The sequence below is a fragment of the Antechinus flavipes genome, chromosome 4, assembly GCF_016432865.1.
Source record: "Antechinus flavipes isolate AdamAnt ecotype Samford, QLD, Australia chromosome 4, AdamAnt_v2, whole genome shotgun sequence".
Classification (NCBI taxonomy): domain Eukaryota; kingdom Metazoa; phylum Chordata; class Mammalia; order Dasyuromorphia; family Dasyuridae; genus Antechinus; species Antechinus flavipes.
Genome location: NC_067401.1, coordinates 481,062,674 through 481,082,038, shown reverse-complemented (window position 1 = coordinate 481,082,038; position 19,365 = coordinate 481,062,674). Strand labels below are relative to the sequence as shown.

General features: G+C 51.8%; 1 protein-coding gene across 5 annotated transcripts in view; it reads left to right on the top strand.

Moving 5' to 3' along the window:
- ST3GAL3 (ST3 beta-galactoside alpha-2,3-sialyltransferase 3) overlaps positions 1-19,365 on the top strand; it is a 130,568-nt gene that overhangs the window by 1,738 nt on the left and 109,465 nt on the right. For 4 of the 5 annotated variants that reach the window (XM_051999918.1, XM_051999917.1, XM_051999915.1 and 1 more), the window contains exon 2: positions 10,215-10,347. In XM_051999918.1, coding sequence (XP_051855878.1) covers positions 10,227-10,347 — 121 coding nt within the window. In that variant the 5' untranslated portion in view covers positions 10,215-10,226. Of the gene's footprint in view, positions 1-389; positions 759-10,214; positions 10,348-19,365 lie in introns of those variants that run through there. The other variant, XM_051999916.1, reaches the window with a different exon arrangement.

The window sequence follows — 19,365 nt, the reverse complement described above, 5'->3', positions numbered from 1 at the left end:
CCGGCACCTTCCCCGACCCTGGGGCTCCTGAGAGGCAGGGACTGTCTGGCTGCCCAACACTTAGCACACAGTAAGCGCATAATACATGCTCTCTTCCATTGTGGCTGCCGAGGACCGGTCCCCTGGCCCCTGGGCCGGCCCCCCTGGATCTGGGGGGAGCCGGGGGTCTTGCCTGACTTTCCTTGGAGCAAGCTCGGCGGGACCCTTGGTAGCGATGGGGAGCCCGGACGGAGGCAGTCAATAACATTTATTAAAAACCTGTTATATGCCGGGTGCCGTGCTGGGCCCGGGAGAAACATAAATGTGAAAGGTCCCTCTCCTCAGGGAGCGTCCGTTCTGCCATGGAGACCCCCGGCCGTTGGGGGGAGGGCAGAGGGAGCAGGAGGGCACAGCTGGTGCCAAGGTGCAGAGAGGGGAGGTGGGTCGTGGCCGGAAGGTCAGTCTGGACGGCCTCTCGGGGGGATGGAGATGGCCGCACTGAGTCTGAGAGGCCCGGAAGTGCAGGGCCGGGGGGCAAGATGATCGTAACCGAGCTGAGGAGGTCACGAGTGAGGCGGCTAGAGCGGAGGGACGACGCCCAGCAGAGGGAGGGCAGCGAGCCCTATCAGGACCGCCCAGAGAGAGGTGGATGCGGCCACGGAGGGATCAGCGGCGACTTTAGGGAGACCCCGGGCCACGAAAGGCGGCCTGAGAACTCGCGGACGGGAGAGGGGAGAACCGCAGGAGGGGACGCTGGGATTTTTAAGATACATGGGCAGGTTTGTGGGCAGTGGGGAAGCGGCCTGAGGAGAGGGACGGAAGAGGGTTGGGCTCAGGGCGCACGTCTTGGAGGCACAGAGGTGGGGGGCGATGTCCGGGGCTTGTGGGACGGAGAAAGAGGGAGATCAGGGAGAAGGGCCCGTGAAGGGCTTTCTTTCCTCATTAAAGTAAGGGGTGAAATCCTCAGCCACAGGAGATGGGCGGGGGGCTGGGGGAGGCTTGGAAGAGCCTTCGGAGAGGCTGGAAGGACCCGTGAGTGGGGGGGAGGGCTGAGGAGATGATTCACGGCGGGAGGTGGGGGGAAGGGGACCACTCAGCCAGCCTCAGGGTGGCCTCCAGTGGGCCTGCTGGGAGTGCCGAGAGTCGGGGCAGGCCTGGGGTCTGCACCAGGGGAGGGGAGAGTCCCGGTGAGCTGGGTGAGAAGAGCAAACTGAGTCTGAGCTGTGCTGATGAGATGGGGAAGCAGGGCTTCAGAGAGGGGGAGGAAGGAACAAGATGGGGAGGAGGAAGAGGGGGAGGAAAAAGGGGAGGAGCAGGAATAAGAGAGGGAGGAGGAAGAAGGTGAACAAGAGAGGAAGAGGAGGAGGAGGAACAAGAGGAAGAAGAGGAGGAAGAGGAATGGGAATAAGAGAGGGAGGAGGAGGGCAGACTGCTTCTCCAAGATACTGTCTTCACCTCTTTCCTCAGCAAGAGAAACTGCACCCCAGCCCCTGCCCCTGGCACGGTTCCTGTCCCTGCCCGGCTCCTGCCCCAGCACAGTTGCTGTTCTAATCTCGCTGGGCTGAGCCGTGTTATCTGGGCAGCTCAGCAACTGGCCCTGCCCCCTCGGTGCCACCCTGGATTTGTCGATGGCCCCAGGGTTGGAGAGAGCTGGGGGCCTGGTCTTGTCTGTGGTGTCCTGGGCGTCGCTCCTGGGCCTTCTCGAGCAGGAATGTGGGCGTCAGGCCATCATCCTGTGTAGGAGGAGATGGGCTCAGGGACATATGGGAAGTCAGCCCCAGTGAGGGGACTTGCACTCAGAGCTTCTGACTCTGGGCCATTCTACTTCCTGTCCCGCTGAGAGCAACAAGCATCATGATGCACCCAACAGTCCCTGTGATCCTCCCTCTGCCCCTGCGGTCCTCCCTCTGCCCCTGCGGTCCTCCCTCTGCCCCTGCGGTCCTCCCTCTGCCCCTGCGGTCCTCCTTCTGCCCCTGCGGTTCTCCTTCTGCCCCTGCGGTCCTCCTCCTGCCCCTGCGGTTCTCCCTCTGCCCCTGCGGTCCTCCTTCTGCCCCTGCGGTCCTCCCTCTGTCCTCTGTGATCTTGGTTCCGGGCCTCCATTCCCTTCTCTGAAACAGGGCAGGGCTGGCTTGGAGACTGTCCATTTCTCAGATTCTGATTCCATAAGTGAGACCTGAGGGGTTCAGAGGACGGACAGCTCCTTTTGGGCTCAGCTGTTTCCTGAGGTGGAGGACAGAGTCTCCGGGGGTCCCAGTGGTGAGGAGGGAGAAGGAGGAGCCGAAGCTGGAGATTGTGAGGCCCTAATTGCCAGAATAAAAGGTCTCAGCCGTGTGGTGAGCTCCTCAGAGCATGTAGCCATGCAAGGGTCATCTTTAGTCTGCAGGTCAGGAGTTTTGGGGCCTTCTGGTTGTGAGTGCTCTGCTCTCATGTGTAGACACAAGGCCTGTTTTATTCAGGTCCTAAAGAGGAGCCACAGAAGGTGTTTGAGCGGAGGATCGGCAGGTTGAGGTGGTAGCTGATGGCGGGGGCAGGAAAGGGGTGGGCTCCAGAGCCCCGGCCCGAGAGTGGGAGGCAGCTCCCGGGGGTCTAAGGCGACCACCTGCAAACAGGGACCGCGCAGGTGTCGGGGCAGGAGGGGCAGGGCTTGTGGCCGGACTTCCAAGGAGAAGCCTTGGAGCTCAGGTGTGGATCCCAGGAGGGGAGGTGCCAGCCGGGCACTCGAGGCGGACCTGTCCGGCTGGCGGTCTGCCATTAATGCCTTCGCCCAAGTCACCGATAAAAATATTCACCGGCCCGGGCTCAGCGTAGATCCCTCGGGCGCTCTTTGAGCTTTAAAGGTGGGCCGGCTCGAGGCTTCCTCGCTTTCCCACAGTGCTCATCAGGCACAAATAGTAAACATGCACTTATTAGCCACCTACTGTGTACCAAGCACGGGGCCAGAAACCGGCCCCTGTCCTCAAGTTGCTCCCCTGCTAATGGGAGGAACAAAGAACATGGTATAGACCACATGACCACAGGGTCACTGGCCAATGGGCAGCAATCCCAGGGAAGGGCAGCCTTAGCCGGGGCTGGGGCGGACGAGGCCTCCTGCAGAAGGCGGGTTTGGGCGGGAGTCGGAAGGAAGCCACGAGCTGGAGGTGAGGAGTGAGTGTTCCAGGACCCGAGTGAAGAGGGGAGGTGGGAACCTCCCTGCTGTTTGCTTCTGTCCGGGATGGAGACTACCAGGGCAGGGAGGACACTTTGTGAGCAGAGGGGGAGCCTTAGCTTCAGCCTTGGGCTCACGTCCCCCCAGGTTCTCCCAGAATCTGGGCCATAACTGGGTAACAGGAGCCTCGGCCGGTGCAGACGCAGTCTGGCTCAGATCTGTAGAAGACCAGCTTTATCTGGGGTGGGGGATGCAATTTCTCCTCCCCAGCCCATGAATGGTCAGGCCTGGCGAGCTCTCCCTCCCAGAGCCGCCTCTAGTGGGGCCGATTTCTTTTTATTTATTTTGGGGGAGGGCCAGATTTCTTCAAAGATTGACCCCTCCCTCAGTCCTGCCCTGCTCCCAGTGCTGCCGCCCAGCTCGGCTTGACGAGCGCTTTTTAGGCACGGGCTCCATGTGAGGAGCTGAGGTGGGTGCTGGGTGTGTTGAGGGGGATGAGTGGCAGACCCTGCCCTCCACGGGCCTCCCTTCTGCCCAGAACTCGGTACAGGCGGCCTAAGAGTGAAGGCAGAGTCTTTTGGAGAGGGGGCCCCCCTGTGAACTGGGGCTCCTGGGGAGCATCACCAAAGGCTCTTGTGGGAGGGGACCCTGGAGTGGAGAGGATTCCAAAAGTGGGGGAGGCTTCCGGACGTGGCAAAGCGTGGAAATGGGAGATGGGACGTCACGTGGAGGGAACCTCGAGTCTGGGGATCACGTGGCTGGACTGGAGAGAAAGGGGGAGGGTGCTGTGCCTCGTGGCTGGCCGGAGAGGCTGGAGCCAGACTAGCAAGGATGCTGACGGCTAAAGGCGGGGGCTTGTGCTGTGTCCGGGAAGCCCGGGGAGCCGTGGAAGCCTCTCGAGCCGAGGGCCGGCGGGGCAGACTCGTGCTTCGGTGGCTGGGAAGGCCGGAAGGCCGGAAGATCAATGATAGGCCATCGCGGTAGTCTGAGTGGGAGGCGATACCTGCCCCGGTGTGGCTGAAGAGAGAAGGAGGCACTTGGGGGAGAAGTTACAAAGGCGGGAAAATGGGACTTGACAACTGATTGGAGAAGGGGAGGAGGAGAGAACGCCCCTGAGGCGAGGAGTCACCCAGCCCCGGGACGATGTCCTCAGTCTCCCAGGCCTCTGTGGAGAGGGGTCAGCTGGGAAGGGGCACGGGGTCGCCCAAGGAGTGGGACTGGGCGCGGGATTGCGGAGCCTGAGAGGTGGAGGTGGTCGGGGTTCAAATGTGGGCTGCAGCTCCTTAGGCGGTGGGATGGCAGTGCCAGTGGTCTGCAGGGCATGGAGGCGGGGCAAGGCTGGTGGTCCCCTCCGTTTCATCAGAAGGCTCCCATCAGCCCAGCCGGATGATCCGTGTAGTGGGGGGGGGATGGCTTCTGGGCCGCCTGGGCCAGGCGAGGGGGCCCAGGGGAAGCAGCCCCGAGTGGGTTCTGAAGTGACTGGGACAAGGGAGGGGTAGCAGGGGTGATGAGGGCCCGGAGGGATGAGACAAGGATGAGGCAGGTGGTGGGACACGGGCTGCCAGCGGTCAGTCAGCAAGCCTGCATTAAGCACCCCTGTTCCTTCTGCCCTTTGGGGCCAAGTTCCTGAAAAGGGTCGTCTAGAATAGGGGCCTCTCCTCCTTCTCCTGTTACTTAACCCCATACAAGCCAGCTCCTGACCCCGTCGTCCCCCCGAAGCCGCTTGCTCCAAGGTCACCTGGGCTCTCCGAGCTGCCCAACCCAGTGGCCTTGTTTCCATCCTCTCTCTCCTTAACAGCTCTGCAGGCTCCCCCACTGTGGATCATCCTCTTCTTGATACTCTCTTCTCCTTAGGTTTTGAAGACCTCCCCCATTTCTCCTTCCACCTCTGATGGCTCCTTCTCCATTTCCTTTACGGGGCCCTCCTCCAGATCGCACCTGCTAACATCTGGGGTGCTTCGGGCTGCTGTCCTGGGCCCGCTTCTTCCGCCATGCTGCTTCAGCCGGCGGGGGCCTCCAGGAGCCTTAGCACCCCGGGGGAGGGCTCACTTTGGGGGGACAGCTGCCTGACTGACCCAGCTCTCACCTGGGCTCCAAGAACCTGCAGCATGAGCACAGCCACGCCCCGGTCAGCTCTGGGCTAACCCAGGCTGAGGGGAACCGCCAGGCCCCGAACCCAGCAGCGAGTTAGGGAGTGTCTGCCCCAAGCACGTGAAGGACCCTCCCCCCTTCCCCCCATGGAAAGGGCACACGAGGACAGTTTGTTCCAATGTCTGTGAAGGGGGCTGGAGCAGGCGCTTGGACGGTCACTGAAAATGCCAAGGTCATCCGCTGTCTCCTGGGCCAGTGCCGGCTGCCCTGACCTTTGTCCTGCTCCTGACTCTGATGACACTCTCTCCCACACCCCTGCCTTGCCCGGCGGGCCCAGGCGCCCCTGCTGGGGCTCCCATGCCCTCGTGTGTCCTTCCCGAAGGAGCCTCCTCGCCACAGCCGGATTCTCGGACTGCGGGAGGCAGGAGCGCGGCGCACTCATCCTTTGTTGTTATCACTACCTTGTCACAGGTGAGGGAGGTGAGGGAGGGCAGCAGGTCCAGGAAATGCAGTCGGGGAAGGTGTTGTCCGAGGGTGGAACCTGCTCTTCTTACCTGGGCTACGGAGGAGTGGTGGCGATGGGGCGGCCCTGGCAGGTGCCACCACGAGGCAGACTGGCCCGGGAAGGACTGGGACCCCAGACCACTGTCCTGCTTCCAGCTCTGCCCTCAGCACCATCACCAGGGAAGTCTCCTGTGGAAAAGGAACCCTCGCCACCAGCTATGCCCACCGGCAGGCGGGCACCCTGACAGAGGCAGGAGGCAGCGTGGGCAGGCACATCAAAACATCAGCGCCCCCTCGTCCACATCTCTCCTTAGACAGGACTCCGGACTCTGCAGAGGAAACCCAGGAAATTCCCAGAGCTTGGGACCGAGAAGGAGAGAAAAGCTGGGAAGAAGCTGACGTCCATTGTAGAGTTTAGAAGAGCATCTTTCAGAGGGTTGGAGGAAGGACAGGTCGTACCCCACAGACTGAATTTCTAACGAGGAAGCCAGTGCAGGAGGGATGGGAGGTGCTCAGGAGTGAAATCCTGGAGACACAAAGTAGGAAGGAACTGGGGCAATTGTCTGGAGACTGATAAGGATGCTCAGGGACGCCTCAGGCCACAGATCAGATCACACAGCGGGGAAGCCAGGACTGGCCACAGGACAGATACAGGTGGGAACACGGCCCTGGAAGCACGTAGTGGTGACAGACCAGAGCATGGGTGGCTCGGGGCTAGAATGCCCAACCTGGAGTCAGGAGGTTCGGGCTTCAAAGCCTGCCTTAGATATGGGAGCCTGGGCAAGTCATTTCCACACTGCTTCAGTCGTCTCCTCTGTAAGATGGGCGTAATCATAATAGCACCTACAAGGTAGATGTCAAGAGCATCAAGTGAGATGATGTAGCGCGCTTAGCAAAGTGCCTGCTATCCAGTAAGTACTATGCAATGTTAGCTGTTATTGTTATTACTGCTACTTTGTACGTATCCATGATTCCTTCCATGCCGAGTCTAAAGGCCTTGTTTCAGTCCTCTGTTGCTGCCCTCTGTTGAGCATCCCCTTGCTTTTTTGACCCTGCCTTTTCTTGGCTTTCCTCCTCCCTATCTGACCGCTCCTTCTCCGTCTCCTTTGCTGTACCGTCATTCAGCTCCTGCCAGCTAGTTCCGGGCACTCCCCAGGGCTCTGTCCTGGATCTCCTGTCCTCCTTCCGTTCTGTTTCACTTGGTGATCCCATCAGCTCCCAGGGGTTCGTGATCATCCTTTAACTGATACTTCTCAGATCTACTTCTCCAGCTTTAACGCCTCAGATGCTGACCTCCAGTCTTGTATCTCTGTCTTTTGAACATCTGAACTGAATGATTCATAGACATTTTGAACTCAGCGTGTCAAAAACTGTATCCATACCCTCCCTCCCTTCTTTCTGACTTCCCTGTGACTTTGTAGGGTACCGCCGTCCTCTCAGTCCCCCAGGCTCCCGCCCTTGGAGTCATTCTCACACTTCACTCTCGCTCATCTCCCAGATTGAATCCGTTTTTCAGTCCTGGCGTTTCTGACTTCACAACGTCTCTATACTCAGCTGCCACCCTCGAGGTTGAGAGGGCTCTGATGTGTTTTGATGACACAAAAGCCTTTTTAAAAAATAGTAGTTTATTTCCCTCCCCCCGTTACATGTCAAGACAATTTTTACAGGATTTTGAGTTCCAGATTTTCCTCCCTCTCCTCCTCTTCTTAAAATAGTCAGCAATTTGATATAGATTATACATGTACTATCATGTAGAACATATTTCCATATTAGTCATAGTAGTGAAAGAAGAAACAGCAAAAGAAAAAAAACAATAAAGAATAAAATCAAAAAAGTATGTTTCAATCTGCATGCAGAGTTCTTTATCTGGATGTGGATAGCATTTTCCTTTGTGAGTCCTTTGTGTTTGTCTTGGATCACTGTGCTGCTGACGAGCTGTTATTTATAGTTGATCATCACATAATGTTGCTGATATTTTGTATAATTATTTCCTAGTTCTGCAAATTTTACTTTGCATCCAGTTCCTACAAGACTTTCCAGCTTTGTCTGAAATCTGCCTGCTCATTATTTCTCATTGCACAATATATTATATATTATATTCCTATTACATATCATTAATCAACATTATGTTCATGTTATAGTACATATTATGTGTATATCAATTCATTATTATAATCATATGCCACAACTTATTCAGCCATCCCTCAAATGGTATGCAGCCCCTCAATTGACAATATTTTGCCTTTACAAAAAGAGCTCCTGTGAATATTTTTGCACATGTATGTCCTTTTTCCTTTTTTATGATCTCTTTGGATACAGACTTAGTAGTGGTATTGTTGGATCAAAGGGTATGCACAGTTTTGTTTCCCTTTGAGTTCTGTTCCAAATTGTTCTCCGGAATAGTTAGATCATTTCACAATTCGTCAACAATGCATTAATATCCCAGTTTTTTCACATCCTGTCCGACATTTGTCATTTTCCGTTTTTTGTCATGTTAACCAATCTGATAGGCATGAGTTGGTACCTCAGGATTGCTTTAATTTGTATTTTTAATATCATTTCCTCAACTTCATATGCCCTATCCGCTGTCTCTATATATTCCTTCTAACTGAATAGTTTATAGAAATTATAAGTATCATCTTCCCATGTGGTAATGTAAATAGTTCAGCTTCACTGAATGCTGTGTGTTTCCCCTCCCCCCCCTTTACCCTTTTTTGGCTTCTCTTGGGTCTTGATATTAGAGATCAAACTTTTTGTTCAATTCTGGTCTTCTCTTTAGAAAAATATAAAATCCTTCTATTTCATCGAATGACCCTTTTTTTCCCTTGAAGAATTTTGCTTAATTTCACCAAGTAGGTGATTCTTGATTATAGTCCTAGCTCCTTTGTCTTCTAGACTATTATGTTCAGTGACCTCTGGTTTTTTAATGTTGCAGCTGCTAAGTCATGTGTAATCCTGATTGTGGCTGCCTCATATTTGAGTTATTTCTTTCTGGCCACATGTAGTATTTTTTCTTTGACCTGATAGTTCTTTAATTTGATTATAATGTTTCTTGGAGTTTTTATTTTGGGATCTTTTTTTCTGGGATGATGGCTAGATTTTTCTCAACCTATTTTGTCTTCTGGAAAACTGGGCAGTTTTCCTTGATAATTTTTTGAAAGATGCTGTCCAGGTCCTCCTTTTGATTATGACTTTCAGGTAGTCCATTGGTTCTGACATTCTCTCTCCTGGATCTTTTTCCAGGTCAGTTGTTTTTTCAGTGGGGTATTTTACATTTTCTTGTATTTTAAAAAAAATATTATTTTTGAATTTGTTTGATTGGTTCTTGATGTCTCATAGAGCATCCTTATACTTACAAGCTTACATTTGCCTAATTCTGACTTTTAAGGAGTTGTTTTTGTTACTTAGCTTTTGTACTTTTCCATTTGGCCAGTTGTGTTTTTTAAGGATTTGTTCTTTTCAGTGGATTTCTCTATTTCTTCATTTGGCCAGTTCTTTTTAAGCAGTTGTTTTCTTTTTCTAAGCTGCTGACTTTTTTTTCATAATTCTCTTGTATCACTCTCATTTATTTTCTCAATTTTTCTTCTACTTCTTGATGATTAGTAAACTCCTTTTTGAGCTCTTCTGGACTTGAGACTACTTCCTGTTTTCCTTTGGGATTTTGCTCATAGATGTTTTGACATTGTTGTCCTCTTCTGAGTTGTGTCTTAGTCGTCACCATAACTCTTATGGTCAGAGTATTTTTTTATTGCTTTTTTTTCTCATCTTTTTTGGCCTTTTTATTTTCTTTTACATTGGTGGCAGGGGCCCTGTCTCAGGCTTTTTGTGCCGGGGGTTCTAGGCCCTGGCTCTTTACCTTGTGCTGCGGCGAAGTTGTCCTGAGACTCATGGGAGTCTGAGAGGGAAAAGGTAGGGGTGCTGGCTCCCCTGGAGTCTGGCGGGTGTTTCTGGGTTTCCGGGGGACCATACGAAGCTAATGGCCGTCTGGGTTATGCTGGAGCACGTGGGGGTTCTGGGAGCTGGAGCTGCCATCCCCTGTGCTGAGGCACTGTCGGGGTGCCGGTGCTGGGGTTCGCCGGCTCGCTGCGGGCTTCCTGGGAAGCTTCCTTTTGCCCCAGGGAGGCGGGCCTTTCTTGGCAACGTTCCGAGCTGCCTGGGCTAAAAGATGGTTTCTCCCTGTCTTTTTGCCGATTCTGTTGTTCCAGCGTTTGTTTGGGGTTTCTGCTTCGTGGTTGTTTGCAGGTGAACATGGGAGGGTTGTGGTGATTCACTGCTCCTCCAGTGCAGCTTTCCCAGCGGCCTTCTCAGCCCCCGGGGGGGGGGGGCCTCTGAGAGTGAGGGAGTGAGGGGCTTTCTCCTGCTCCCGGCCCCCACCTCGGGGGAGGGGCTCCCGAGGCGCTGCTCTGGCCTTGTCCAGCCTTGGCCCTAGCTCCGCTCTGGGGCGCTGCCGCCATGGACGCTGCCCAGTCCTAACCCGCCGTCTGCTCTCTCGTAGGTCATGTAGCCAATGAAGATGGGCCTTGTGGTGCTCGTCCGGAACCTGCTGCTCACCCTGTGCCTCTGCCTGGTGCTGGGCTTCATGTACTATGCCGCCTGGAAGCTGCACCTCCTCCGGTGGGAAGACCCCAGTAAGTACCCGCAGAGGCCCCGCTGAGCCCCGGGGGTCCTGGCTCGCGGCCCCGTCCCTACAGCCGCTTGGCCTCCGCTGGGCGGGATGATGGAGGACAGGGGTGGCCCCCAGAGGGCTCTGCGCGCCTCCTCTCCCCTCGTCTCCCAGAGGAGAGAGCTGGGGGCTGGCCCAAGGTTTGGCCCAAGGTCACAGAACCCTAGGGGCCCAGGTGCCTTTCTTTGTACAAATGGGTAAACTGAGGCCAAGGGAGGCCCGGCCGCTTGCTGAAGGTCAGCAGGCCCAGCTTTTTAGGATGTGGTTTGTCTCCCCCATAGGGTTTTGTACCTGAGCGTGAGGTTTGGAAGGTTGTGACTGATCATCAGCAAATACTTGATTTCTCTACCTGCTTTATTCCGCTTAAACCCAGGGTCACGTAAACATTTCCCAGGCGGAAAGGGGTCGCAAGTGGGAAAAGTTGAGGCAGCTCTGATCCAGCCTCCCGGGGCCAGAGGCAGGGTTAGCGTGGCCCTGGGACCCAGAGCCCTCCTCCCCGCCCCCTCCGAGAGGCCCCCCATCCTGCAGAGGGGGCTGCCTGGCCCAGCAGCCCCGGGGAAGGGCAGTGACTCCGCAGCGTCCTTGCCCTTGTAGCAGAGGCCCTGGGCCGGGGGGCGGAGGGGCCGAAGGAGGCTCGGGGGGCGGGGGGCGGACCTGGGGACGGCTAATCGGCCGATTTGCTCTTTAGAAAGGATGATGGATGATCCTTCAGTCGGGCTGACAAGTGAGGTGTGATTTATTCTAGAAGCAGTGTCACCTCGAGTCCCAGCCCGGCCCTTCTCTCGCCGTTGCTTTTTCCCCTCTGCCTCCCCTGCCCCCCTTAATGAGCCTTCCCTCAGAGCCTTCTGTGCCCCTCCCGACCTTCCCTCCACCCTCCGGTCTGGTGGCGTGGGGGCAGCTGGGCCGCCATCTGTGAGCCAGGCAGAGCGGCAGCCCACGTGTGGCGCCCACGGGGGGTGGCAGCTGCGAGGGCTTGCGGTGGGGGCCGGGGATCCTGCTGTGTCCTTGGGGCGACACGTGTGCCCTGAGGCCGGGCCCCGGGAGCTCCTGGTGCAGCCTGGGAGCGGCCGTGCCCGTCTGGGCCAGGGGCCGTGGGAGCTGTAGCAGGGATCCCGGCACCCGCCCGCCCGGAGCCCCCGCTCCTTTCCCAGTGATGCTTTGTTCTTGGCGCTGCAGCAGGGCCCGGTTTCCTGTCCTCCTTGGCTGCCTCGGAAGCTTCCTCGTCTGCCCTGAGCTTTGTTCGCCCTGACCCCTGATTGCCGGGGTCTGTGGGGCTTCCTCCCAGCTCGGAGCTCTGCGCAGGCCCGTCTGGGGCCGGGGGCGGGCTGCTGGGGAGCACAGGGAGCCTTTGTGTCGGAGCTTTGCAGCTGGAGGCTCCAGCCTTTGTCCACGGAGAGTCCTGGCTGGGGCACTGACGCGGGGCCCCAGACGCCGAGCAGCCGAACTTGGCTTTTCCTTTGCAAGAGATGGGAGCAGCGAGCGTCTGAGGCCCGGCCCTGTGAATAAGAAATAGTTAGAGGGAACAGAGAAGCACTTGAACAAAAGGGGCCGCAGACCCTCAGAAGTCAGCTTCCATCTGGGAGGGCTCAGGGACGGAGCGGCGGCCGCGCGCCAGAGCGGCCTGAATCCTGGCCGGGCGCCCTTGCCCCGGCCGTCCTTCTCTCTCCGGTTCTTGGGGGGCCGGAGGCAGGACTGGGAAGGTGTATCCAGGAGCCCTGCCCTTCCCCGAATTCCTGCCTCTCTTGGAGAAAGTAATCTAGTGGATTAAGAGCCTTAATCAAGTGTGCGCAGCTTTCCACAGCTCTCCTCCTCCAGGCTGCTCTGTCAGCGATGGTTAGAACAGGGGCCTGGGAGAAATGATGGTGTGGGCTGCGGCCAGGGTGACTGCACCCGGGCTCAGAGCCCCAGCACGGTGGGCCGGCATGTTGCGGGCCAGACACTGGGCTAAGCACTTTTTTTTTTTAAACAATTAGTTTTTCTCTTGATCCTCACAACAGTCCTGGAATGTTGGTGTTATTCTTATCCCTTCCTTTTACAATTGGGGAAACTGAGGCAAACAAGTGCAGTGATTTGCTGAGGCAGTTTGTGAGGGAGGGTCTGAGGCTGGATTTGAATGCAGTTCTTCCCAACTCTAGGCCTAGAACTGTCACTGAGCTTCCTACTCCCTGGCTGGGTACATGATGACTTACTTGCCACATATTTGGCCATGGCACTTTTTGGGGCAGTTGTTAACTTAGCCCCTATCAGCCCCCCGGGAGCCCTCTGGTCCCTATTGCCCCCCGCCCCCGGGAGCCCTCTGGTCCCTATCAGCCCCTCTGGGAACTCTCTGGTTCCTATTGGCCCCTCTGGGAGCCCCCCAGTGTCCATTAGGCCCTTCTGGGAGCTCTCTTTTCCCTATCACCCCCTCTGGGAGCCCCCCAATCCCCACTGGGCCCCTCTGGGAACCTCTGGTCCCTATTGGTCCCTCTGGGAGCTCTCTGGTCCCTATCAGCCCCTCTGGGAGCCCCCCCAACCCCCACTGGGCCCTTCTGGGAGCCCTGTGGTCCTATAGGCCCCTCTGGGAGCCTCCCAGTCCCCATTGGGCCCCTCTGGGAGGCCTCCTGCTGGGAACCAAGGGGGAGCAGGTCAGCTGAGACCAAGCACGAGCAAAAGGCCGGGCTGCTCCCATGTGCCTGGCCTCTATGAATGGATTCTTTTCTTGTTCAGTTCAAAGCCTCTGTGAGTGATCCCATGATGTGTCAGGGTCCCAGGCCTTTAATGTGGGGAGGAAGTTTCCTTGCCTCTGTCTTCATCCCCCCCCCCCCAACCCTGAGCAGAACCAGGCTGTGTCCTCCTCCATGCATGTGAGGGGAGCTGCCCTCAAGAAGCCGACACGGCAATGAGGACCCCGTGTGGGCAGGGAAAAATAGAGGGGATAGTTCAGAGGCAGGATCTGGAAGGCTCTTGGCAGGTCAGAATTGGGGCAAATCAGGGGGGAAGGAAATTTGCCTTGAAGATGAGGGCTGTTGGTGTGGACCTGCTTCTCTTAATGCAGGGGAGCTGGAAAGATGAGGACCCTGAGAAGTAATTCTTCCCTCCTGGACTCTGTGCTGGAGAGGAGGCGATCCAGGGACTTAGGCAAGCCCCAAGATTTGGGGGAAATTGCTTCCTAGGGGTTCCAAGGAAGGAAGAAAGGGCAGAGGGTCTGGCTGGGGGAGGGCCTCTCAGAGGGACCCCTGTCTGGCGGCTCCTCATCTCTTTTGCTGGCTGTTTGTTGGCAAGTAAAACTCCCCATGTGGACCAGAGCTCAAGAGCTTCTTCCTAAATGCCGCCTAAACACCCCCCTTCTGGGTGGGGGTGCCTCCCAAACGCCCAGGCTGCTGACCTTGGGGTCTTTCTCCACCTCTTTCTCAGTCTGGCTCATAACTCCACCCTCCGCTCTCCCTCATCCCATCCTCCTTCATCCCACCCTCCCTCATCCCTCTCTTCCAGGTGGTTACCACTTGGGGCCCCTCCCTCCTCCACACCTCCATCACGGCCCCCCTCACCCCCTCACCTGTGCTTTGCCATTGCCCCCAAGCTCTCAGCACAGGGCCAAAATCCCCCTTCTGAAGCAAGAGTCTGGCCGTGTCACTCCCCGTCAAGAAACTTCAGTGACTTCCTCTTACCCCTAGAATCAAATACAAAGCCCTCCATTGCTCTGACTCCAGCCTACCTTTGTAGCCTCATCAGCAGGTTGTGTCTCCATCTCTGCCTTTGGCGAGGCTGTCTCTCCCCTCCCCACCCCACCGGCTCTCCTCCGTTGCGCCTTCATGAGAACCCCCACCTGCCACATTGGGCTTAGTGAGTGCTTGTCCCCTCCCCCCCCCCCAGTTGCTTTTCATTTACTTTGTAACTAGTTTTCTGTGTGCACCTTGTTTCCCTTCAGTAGAGAGACAAAGTATTTGCTAAGCATTTCCTGGGATCCGGGATACAGAAACGATGATCTCTTCCACATCCCAATTTCTCCCATTGGGATTTTGTTCTGTCCCAGCTTGGTGTACGAAATTAAGTGGGACACTTCACAAAGGCTATGAGGTGACAGAAAATGTTTAGAAACCCAGAAATGCATAAAATATATACACAGCTTTGCATAAAAACATATTTATTATTTATTTTTTAATATTACTATCAAGTCTCTTTTATTCTAATAACTCGTTCCCCATGTCCATTTAATCAACACTTTGTCTTTTTTTAATTGAAGTTTTTTTATTTTCAAAACATATGCAAGGATCATTTTTCTACATGAACCCTTGAAAAATCTTGTGTTCCACTTTCCCTCCCCTAGGTGGCAAGTAATCCAATCATATATTCTCTTTTAATGCCATAATAATGCAGATTCCTCCCTTTTGAAGAGAGGGCCAAAACTTTCACTGCGTTTTCCAGATCCTGGGATGCAGGGCTGCCCTTCACTTTCTCCTTCCTTGCTCCCTCTCCAGCCACATGGAAGTAGAAAAAGAAGGCAAACTTTCCCTCAAGGAGCTTCCATTCTAATGAGAGTGCCGAAAAGGGAAGTTTGCCCTTTGGGCCCAAAGGCTGCTGCTGAGGAAGTGGAGAAATCTGGAGAGAGATGAGTGGAGCAATCACTGAGGAAGCAATTATGGGGGGCCCCTCTTGAAATGGGGACTTCCCTATCAGGAGAGAGTAGGTCCCAGGGAGAGGCATCTCCGGGCTGAGAGAGTGGACCCAGCTCGGGCCCCTGGCGAACTCATCAGGTAAAATCAGCAAGCGCTCCTCAAGGGCCTTCCTTGTGCCAGGCGCTCTGCTCAGTGCTGGGGATTGCAAAGAAAGTCCAACCCAATTCCTTTCTCCAGGAATTAAGCATCCTGTGGGGCTGGGGCTGGGGAGTCACTAGAATGAATGAACAGAGCAGAAACCTCCTGACAGCAAGGCTGATTTGCTTTCCTGTTGAACCATGGGGTCTCAGCACAGTCCCTGGATTACGGCCGACACATCCTAACTGCTCACTGAATAAATGAGTGCATTGGATTGGGTGTTGTATTTCCAGTATTTGAAAGGGCATTGGGAAATGTGAATAAACTTGATTTAAATCTTTATGACAATTGAGCACCAAGGCGGACAGCTAAATTCACTTAAGCGATGCTGTTCATTTAAATGCATGAAGGCTCACAGCCCTATTTCGCGTTCCCCTTCAGGCCTTATTGGAGCTTTATCTGTTCATTCTCATTTCTTCTTCTTCCCGTGGTCACAGTCAGGGCCTATATCTTTTTTCTGGTTCTACCTTTTTCCAACCCTCATTGGTAAGGTCACTCCAGATTTATTGATTACATCAAGAGGGTTGAGCTTCTTTTTTTCAAGAGAGTAAATATCAGATTGTTGTTAATCACTTGAAACAATGCTGAAATTCAGTAATCAAAGAAGCATAAAGTGATGTGTGCCGCCAGTCCCCGGGCCTGCACCCCTTTACACATCAAACTGGTAAAACTATCAGAAGAAATGAAGCTCCGTGCTGGCAGGACTGTGGAAAAGCAGGCGCGCTCCTTTATGGCGGTGGGCCTCTCTGGAGAACAGTTGGATAGTACACAGCACAGGACGCAAAAACAAGCCTGTCCTTTCTCCAGGAACACCGTGGTTGGGCTCCTACCCTGAAAGTCTTATCCCGAACCAGGGAGCTGTGGTCAGGGTTTCTGAGGCAGTTACACAACTTGAAATTCAACAGTAGGGGAATTGTGGAGTAAAGATGTTCCATTTGTGGAATTGAATACTCAAATGCAATTAAGGTCTGCAGAGTGATAAACCTGTTTTTAATGTAAGAGCTTCTAGTGTGAAGAAGTTGCGGCACTCTGTCTTTAGCAGTCTTTTAATAACTTTGTTGAGTTGAATTATGTATGATTAACTCATTTCCTTTTTAAATAATGGTTTAATGTTTTCTTTTCCCCTCAATTATATGTAAAAGCAATTAACGTTTGTTTTATTAAGATTTGTGTTCTAAATTCTCTCCCTCGCTGTCTCTGCACCCCCCTCCCCAATCAAGCAATTTTCTATAAGTTATAAATGTGCAATCATACAAAACATAGTTCTGTGTTAATCAGGTTGTGAAAGAAAACACAGACCAAATAAAACAAAACAAAAACCAAACCAAAACGAAGAAAATTAAAGTATAAAAGACTATGCTTTACACTGCATTTAGACGCCATCAGCTCTTTTTCTGGTGGTAAATAGCATTTTTCATCGTGACTCCTTCAGAATTGTCTCGAATCATTGTTTGCTAAGAATAGCTAAGTAATTTCCAGTTGATCATCATACAGTATTGTGGTTACTGTGTACAGTATTCTCCTGGTTCTGCTCATTTTGTCTTTCTGTTTTTTTAAATTGCATCCTGCTTGGATGATTTCAAAGAGGCCTGGAGAGACTTACATGAATTATACCAAGTGAAATGAGCAGAACCAGGAGATCATTGTACACGGCAACAGCAAGACTCTACGATGATCAATTCTGATGGACGTGGCTCTCTTCAACAATGAGATGATTCAGACCGGTTCCAATTGTTCAGTGATGAAGAGAGCCATCTGCACCCAGAGACAGAACTATGGGAAATGAGTGTGGACCACAACATAGCACTCTCACTGTCTTTGTGGTTATTTGCTTGCATTTTGTTTTCTTTCCCTTTTTTTTCCTTTCTGTTCTGATTTTTCTTGTACAGCATGATAATTGTATAAATATGTTATGCATATATTAGATTTAATTTTTTTTTTTTTTTTTTTTTTTTTTTTTTTTGCTGAGGCAATTGGGATTAAGTGACTTGCCCTGGGTCACACAGCTAGGAAGTGTTAAGTGTCTGAGGCCAGGTTTGTCTTCTTTTTATTTATTTATTTATATATTTTTTTCTTTAAATAACTTTTTATTGACAGAACCCATGCCAGGGTAATTTTTTAGAGCATTATCCCTTGCACTCACTTCTGTTCCGATTTTTCCCCTCCCTCCCTCCACCCCCTCCCCCAGATGGCGAGCAGTCCTTTACATGTTGAATAGGTTACAGTATATCCTAGATACAATATATGTTTGCAGAACCGAACAGTTCTCTTGTTGCACAGGGAGAATTGGATTCAGAAGGTAGAAATAACCTGGGAAGAAAAACAAAAATGCAAGCAGTTTATATTCATTTCCCAGTGTTCTTTCTTTGGGTGTAGCTGCTTCTGTCCATCCAAATCAATTGAAACTGAGTTAGATCTCTTTGTCGAAGAGATCCACTTCCATCAGAATACGTCCTCAAACAGTATTGTTGTTGAGGTATATAATGATCTCCTGGCTCTGCTCATTTCACTTAGCATCAGTTCATGTAAGTCTCGCTGAGACCAGGTTTGAACTCAGGTCCTCCTGACTCCAGGGTTGGTGCTCTATCCACTACACCACCTAGCTGCCCCAATTAAACATTTTTAAAACATTTTAAACATATATTGGATTACTTGCCATCTAGGGGAAGGGGTAGGGAGGAATTGGGGCAAAAATTTGGAACATAAAGTTTTGCAAAGATTTAAAGTTGAAAAATTATCCATGCATTTTTTCATAGTTTTCTCACTTTCAGTTTTATTAATATCTCTTTTGCTTTTCAGGATTTCTTACTTCATGTTTATTTTTTTTTTAAATAAATATAACTTTTTATTGACAGAACCCATACCTGGATAATTTTTTACAACACTGTCCCTTGCACTCCCTTCTGTTCTGACTTTTCCCCTCCCTCCCTCCACCCCGTCCCCCAGATGGCAAGCAGTCCTATACATGTTAAATATGTCACAGTATATCTTAGATACAATATATGTGTGCAGAACCAAACAGTTCTCTTGTTGCACAGGAAGAATTGGGTTCAGAAGGTAAAAAAATAACCTGGGAAGAAAAACAAAAATACAAACAGTTTACACTCATTTCCCAGTGTTCCTTCTCTGGGTGTAGCTGGTTCTGTTCATCATTGATCAATTGGAACTGAATTAGATCTTTTCTTTGTCGAAGAAATCCACTTCCATCAGAATACATCCTCGTACTGTATCGTTGTTGAAGTAAATACTGATCTCCTGGTCCTGCTCATTTCACTCAGCATCAGTTCATGTAAGTCTCTTCAAGCCTCTCTGTATTTATCCTGCTGGTCATTTCTTACAGAACAATAATACCCTATAACATTCATATACCACAAGTTACCCAGCCATTCTCCAATTGATGGGCATCCATTCATTTTCCAGTTTCTGGCCACTACAAAGAGGACTGCCACAAACATTTTTGTACATGCAGGTCCCTTTCCCTTCTTTAGTATCTCTTTGGGATATAAGCCCAGTAATAGCACTCATGCATATGTTTTGAAAATAAAAAGCTTTAATGAAAAAAAATCCTGCTCTTGATTTCTTACAGCAAACCAATTAATCATGTATGACTTGTTCAGCCATTTACCAATTGATCCCCCAGTTTCCAATTCTTTGCCATCACTAAAAGAGTTGCTATAAATATTTTTGTACATATAGATCCTTTTCCTTTTTTCCCCTTTTAAAAAAGAAATCTCTTTGAGATACAGTTCTTATAGTAGTATTGCTTGGTCAAAAGGGTATATATATATATATATATATATATACATATATATAATTTAATTTGCATTTCTTTAGTCACTACTAATATTTTTTACAATAGCTTTTTATTTTCAGAATTTTCAGGAAAAAAAAGATAGTTTTCAGCAATCACCTTTGCAAAACCTTGTGTTCCACATTTTTTTCTCCCTCCCTTTCCCTTACTCCTCTCCTAGATGGCAAACAATCTAATATATGTTACACATGTACAATTCCTCTCTATATATTTTCACAATATATAGATGCACAAGAAAAATCAGATCAAAAAGGAAAAAAAAATGAGAAAGAAACAAAAGACCAAGCAAATAACAAAATTGGTGAAAGTATTTTGTTGTGATCCACGTTGTGTTCCCTTAGTTCTCTTTTTGGGTGCAAATGGCTCTCTCTATTATGAG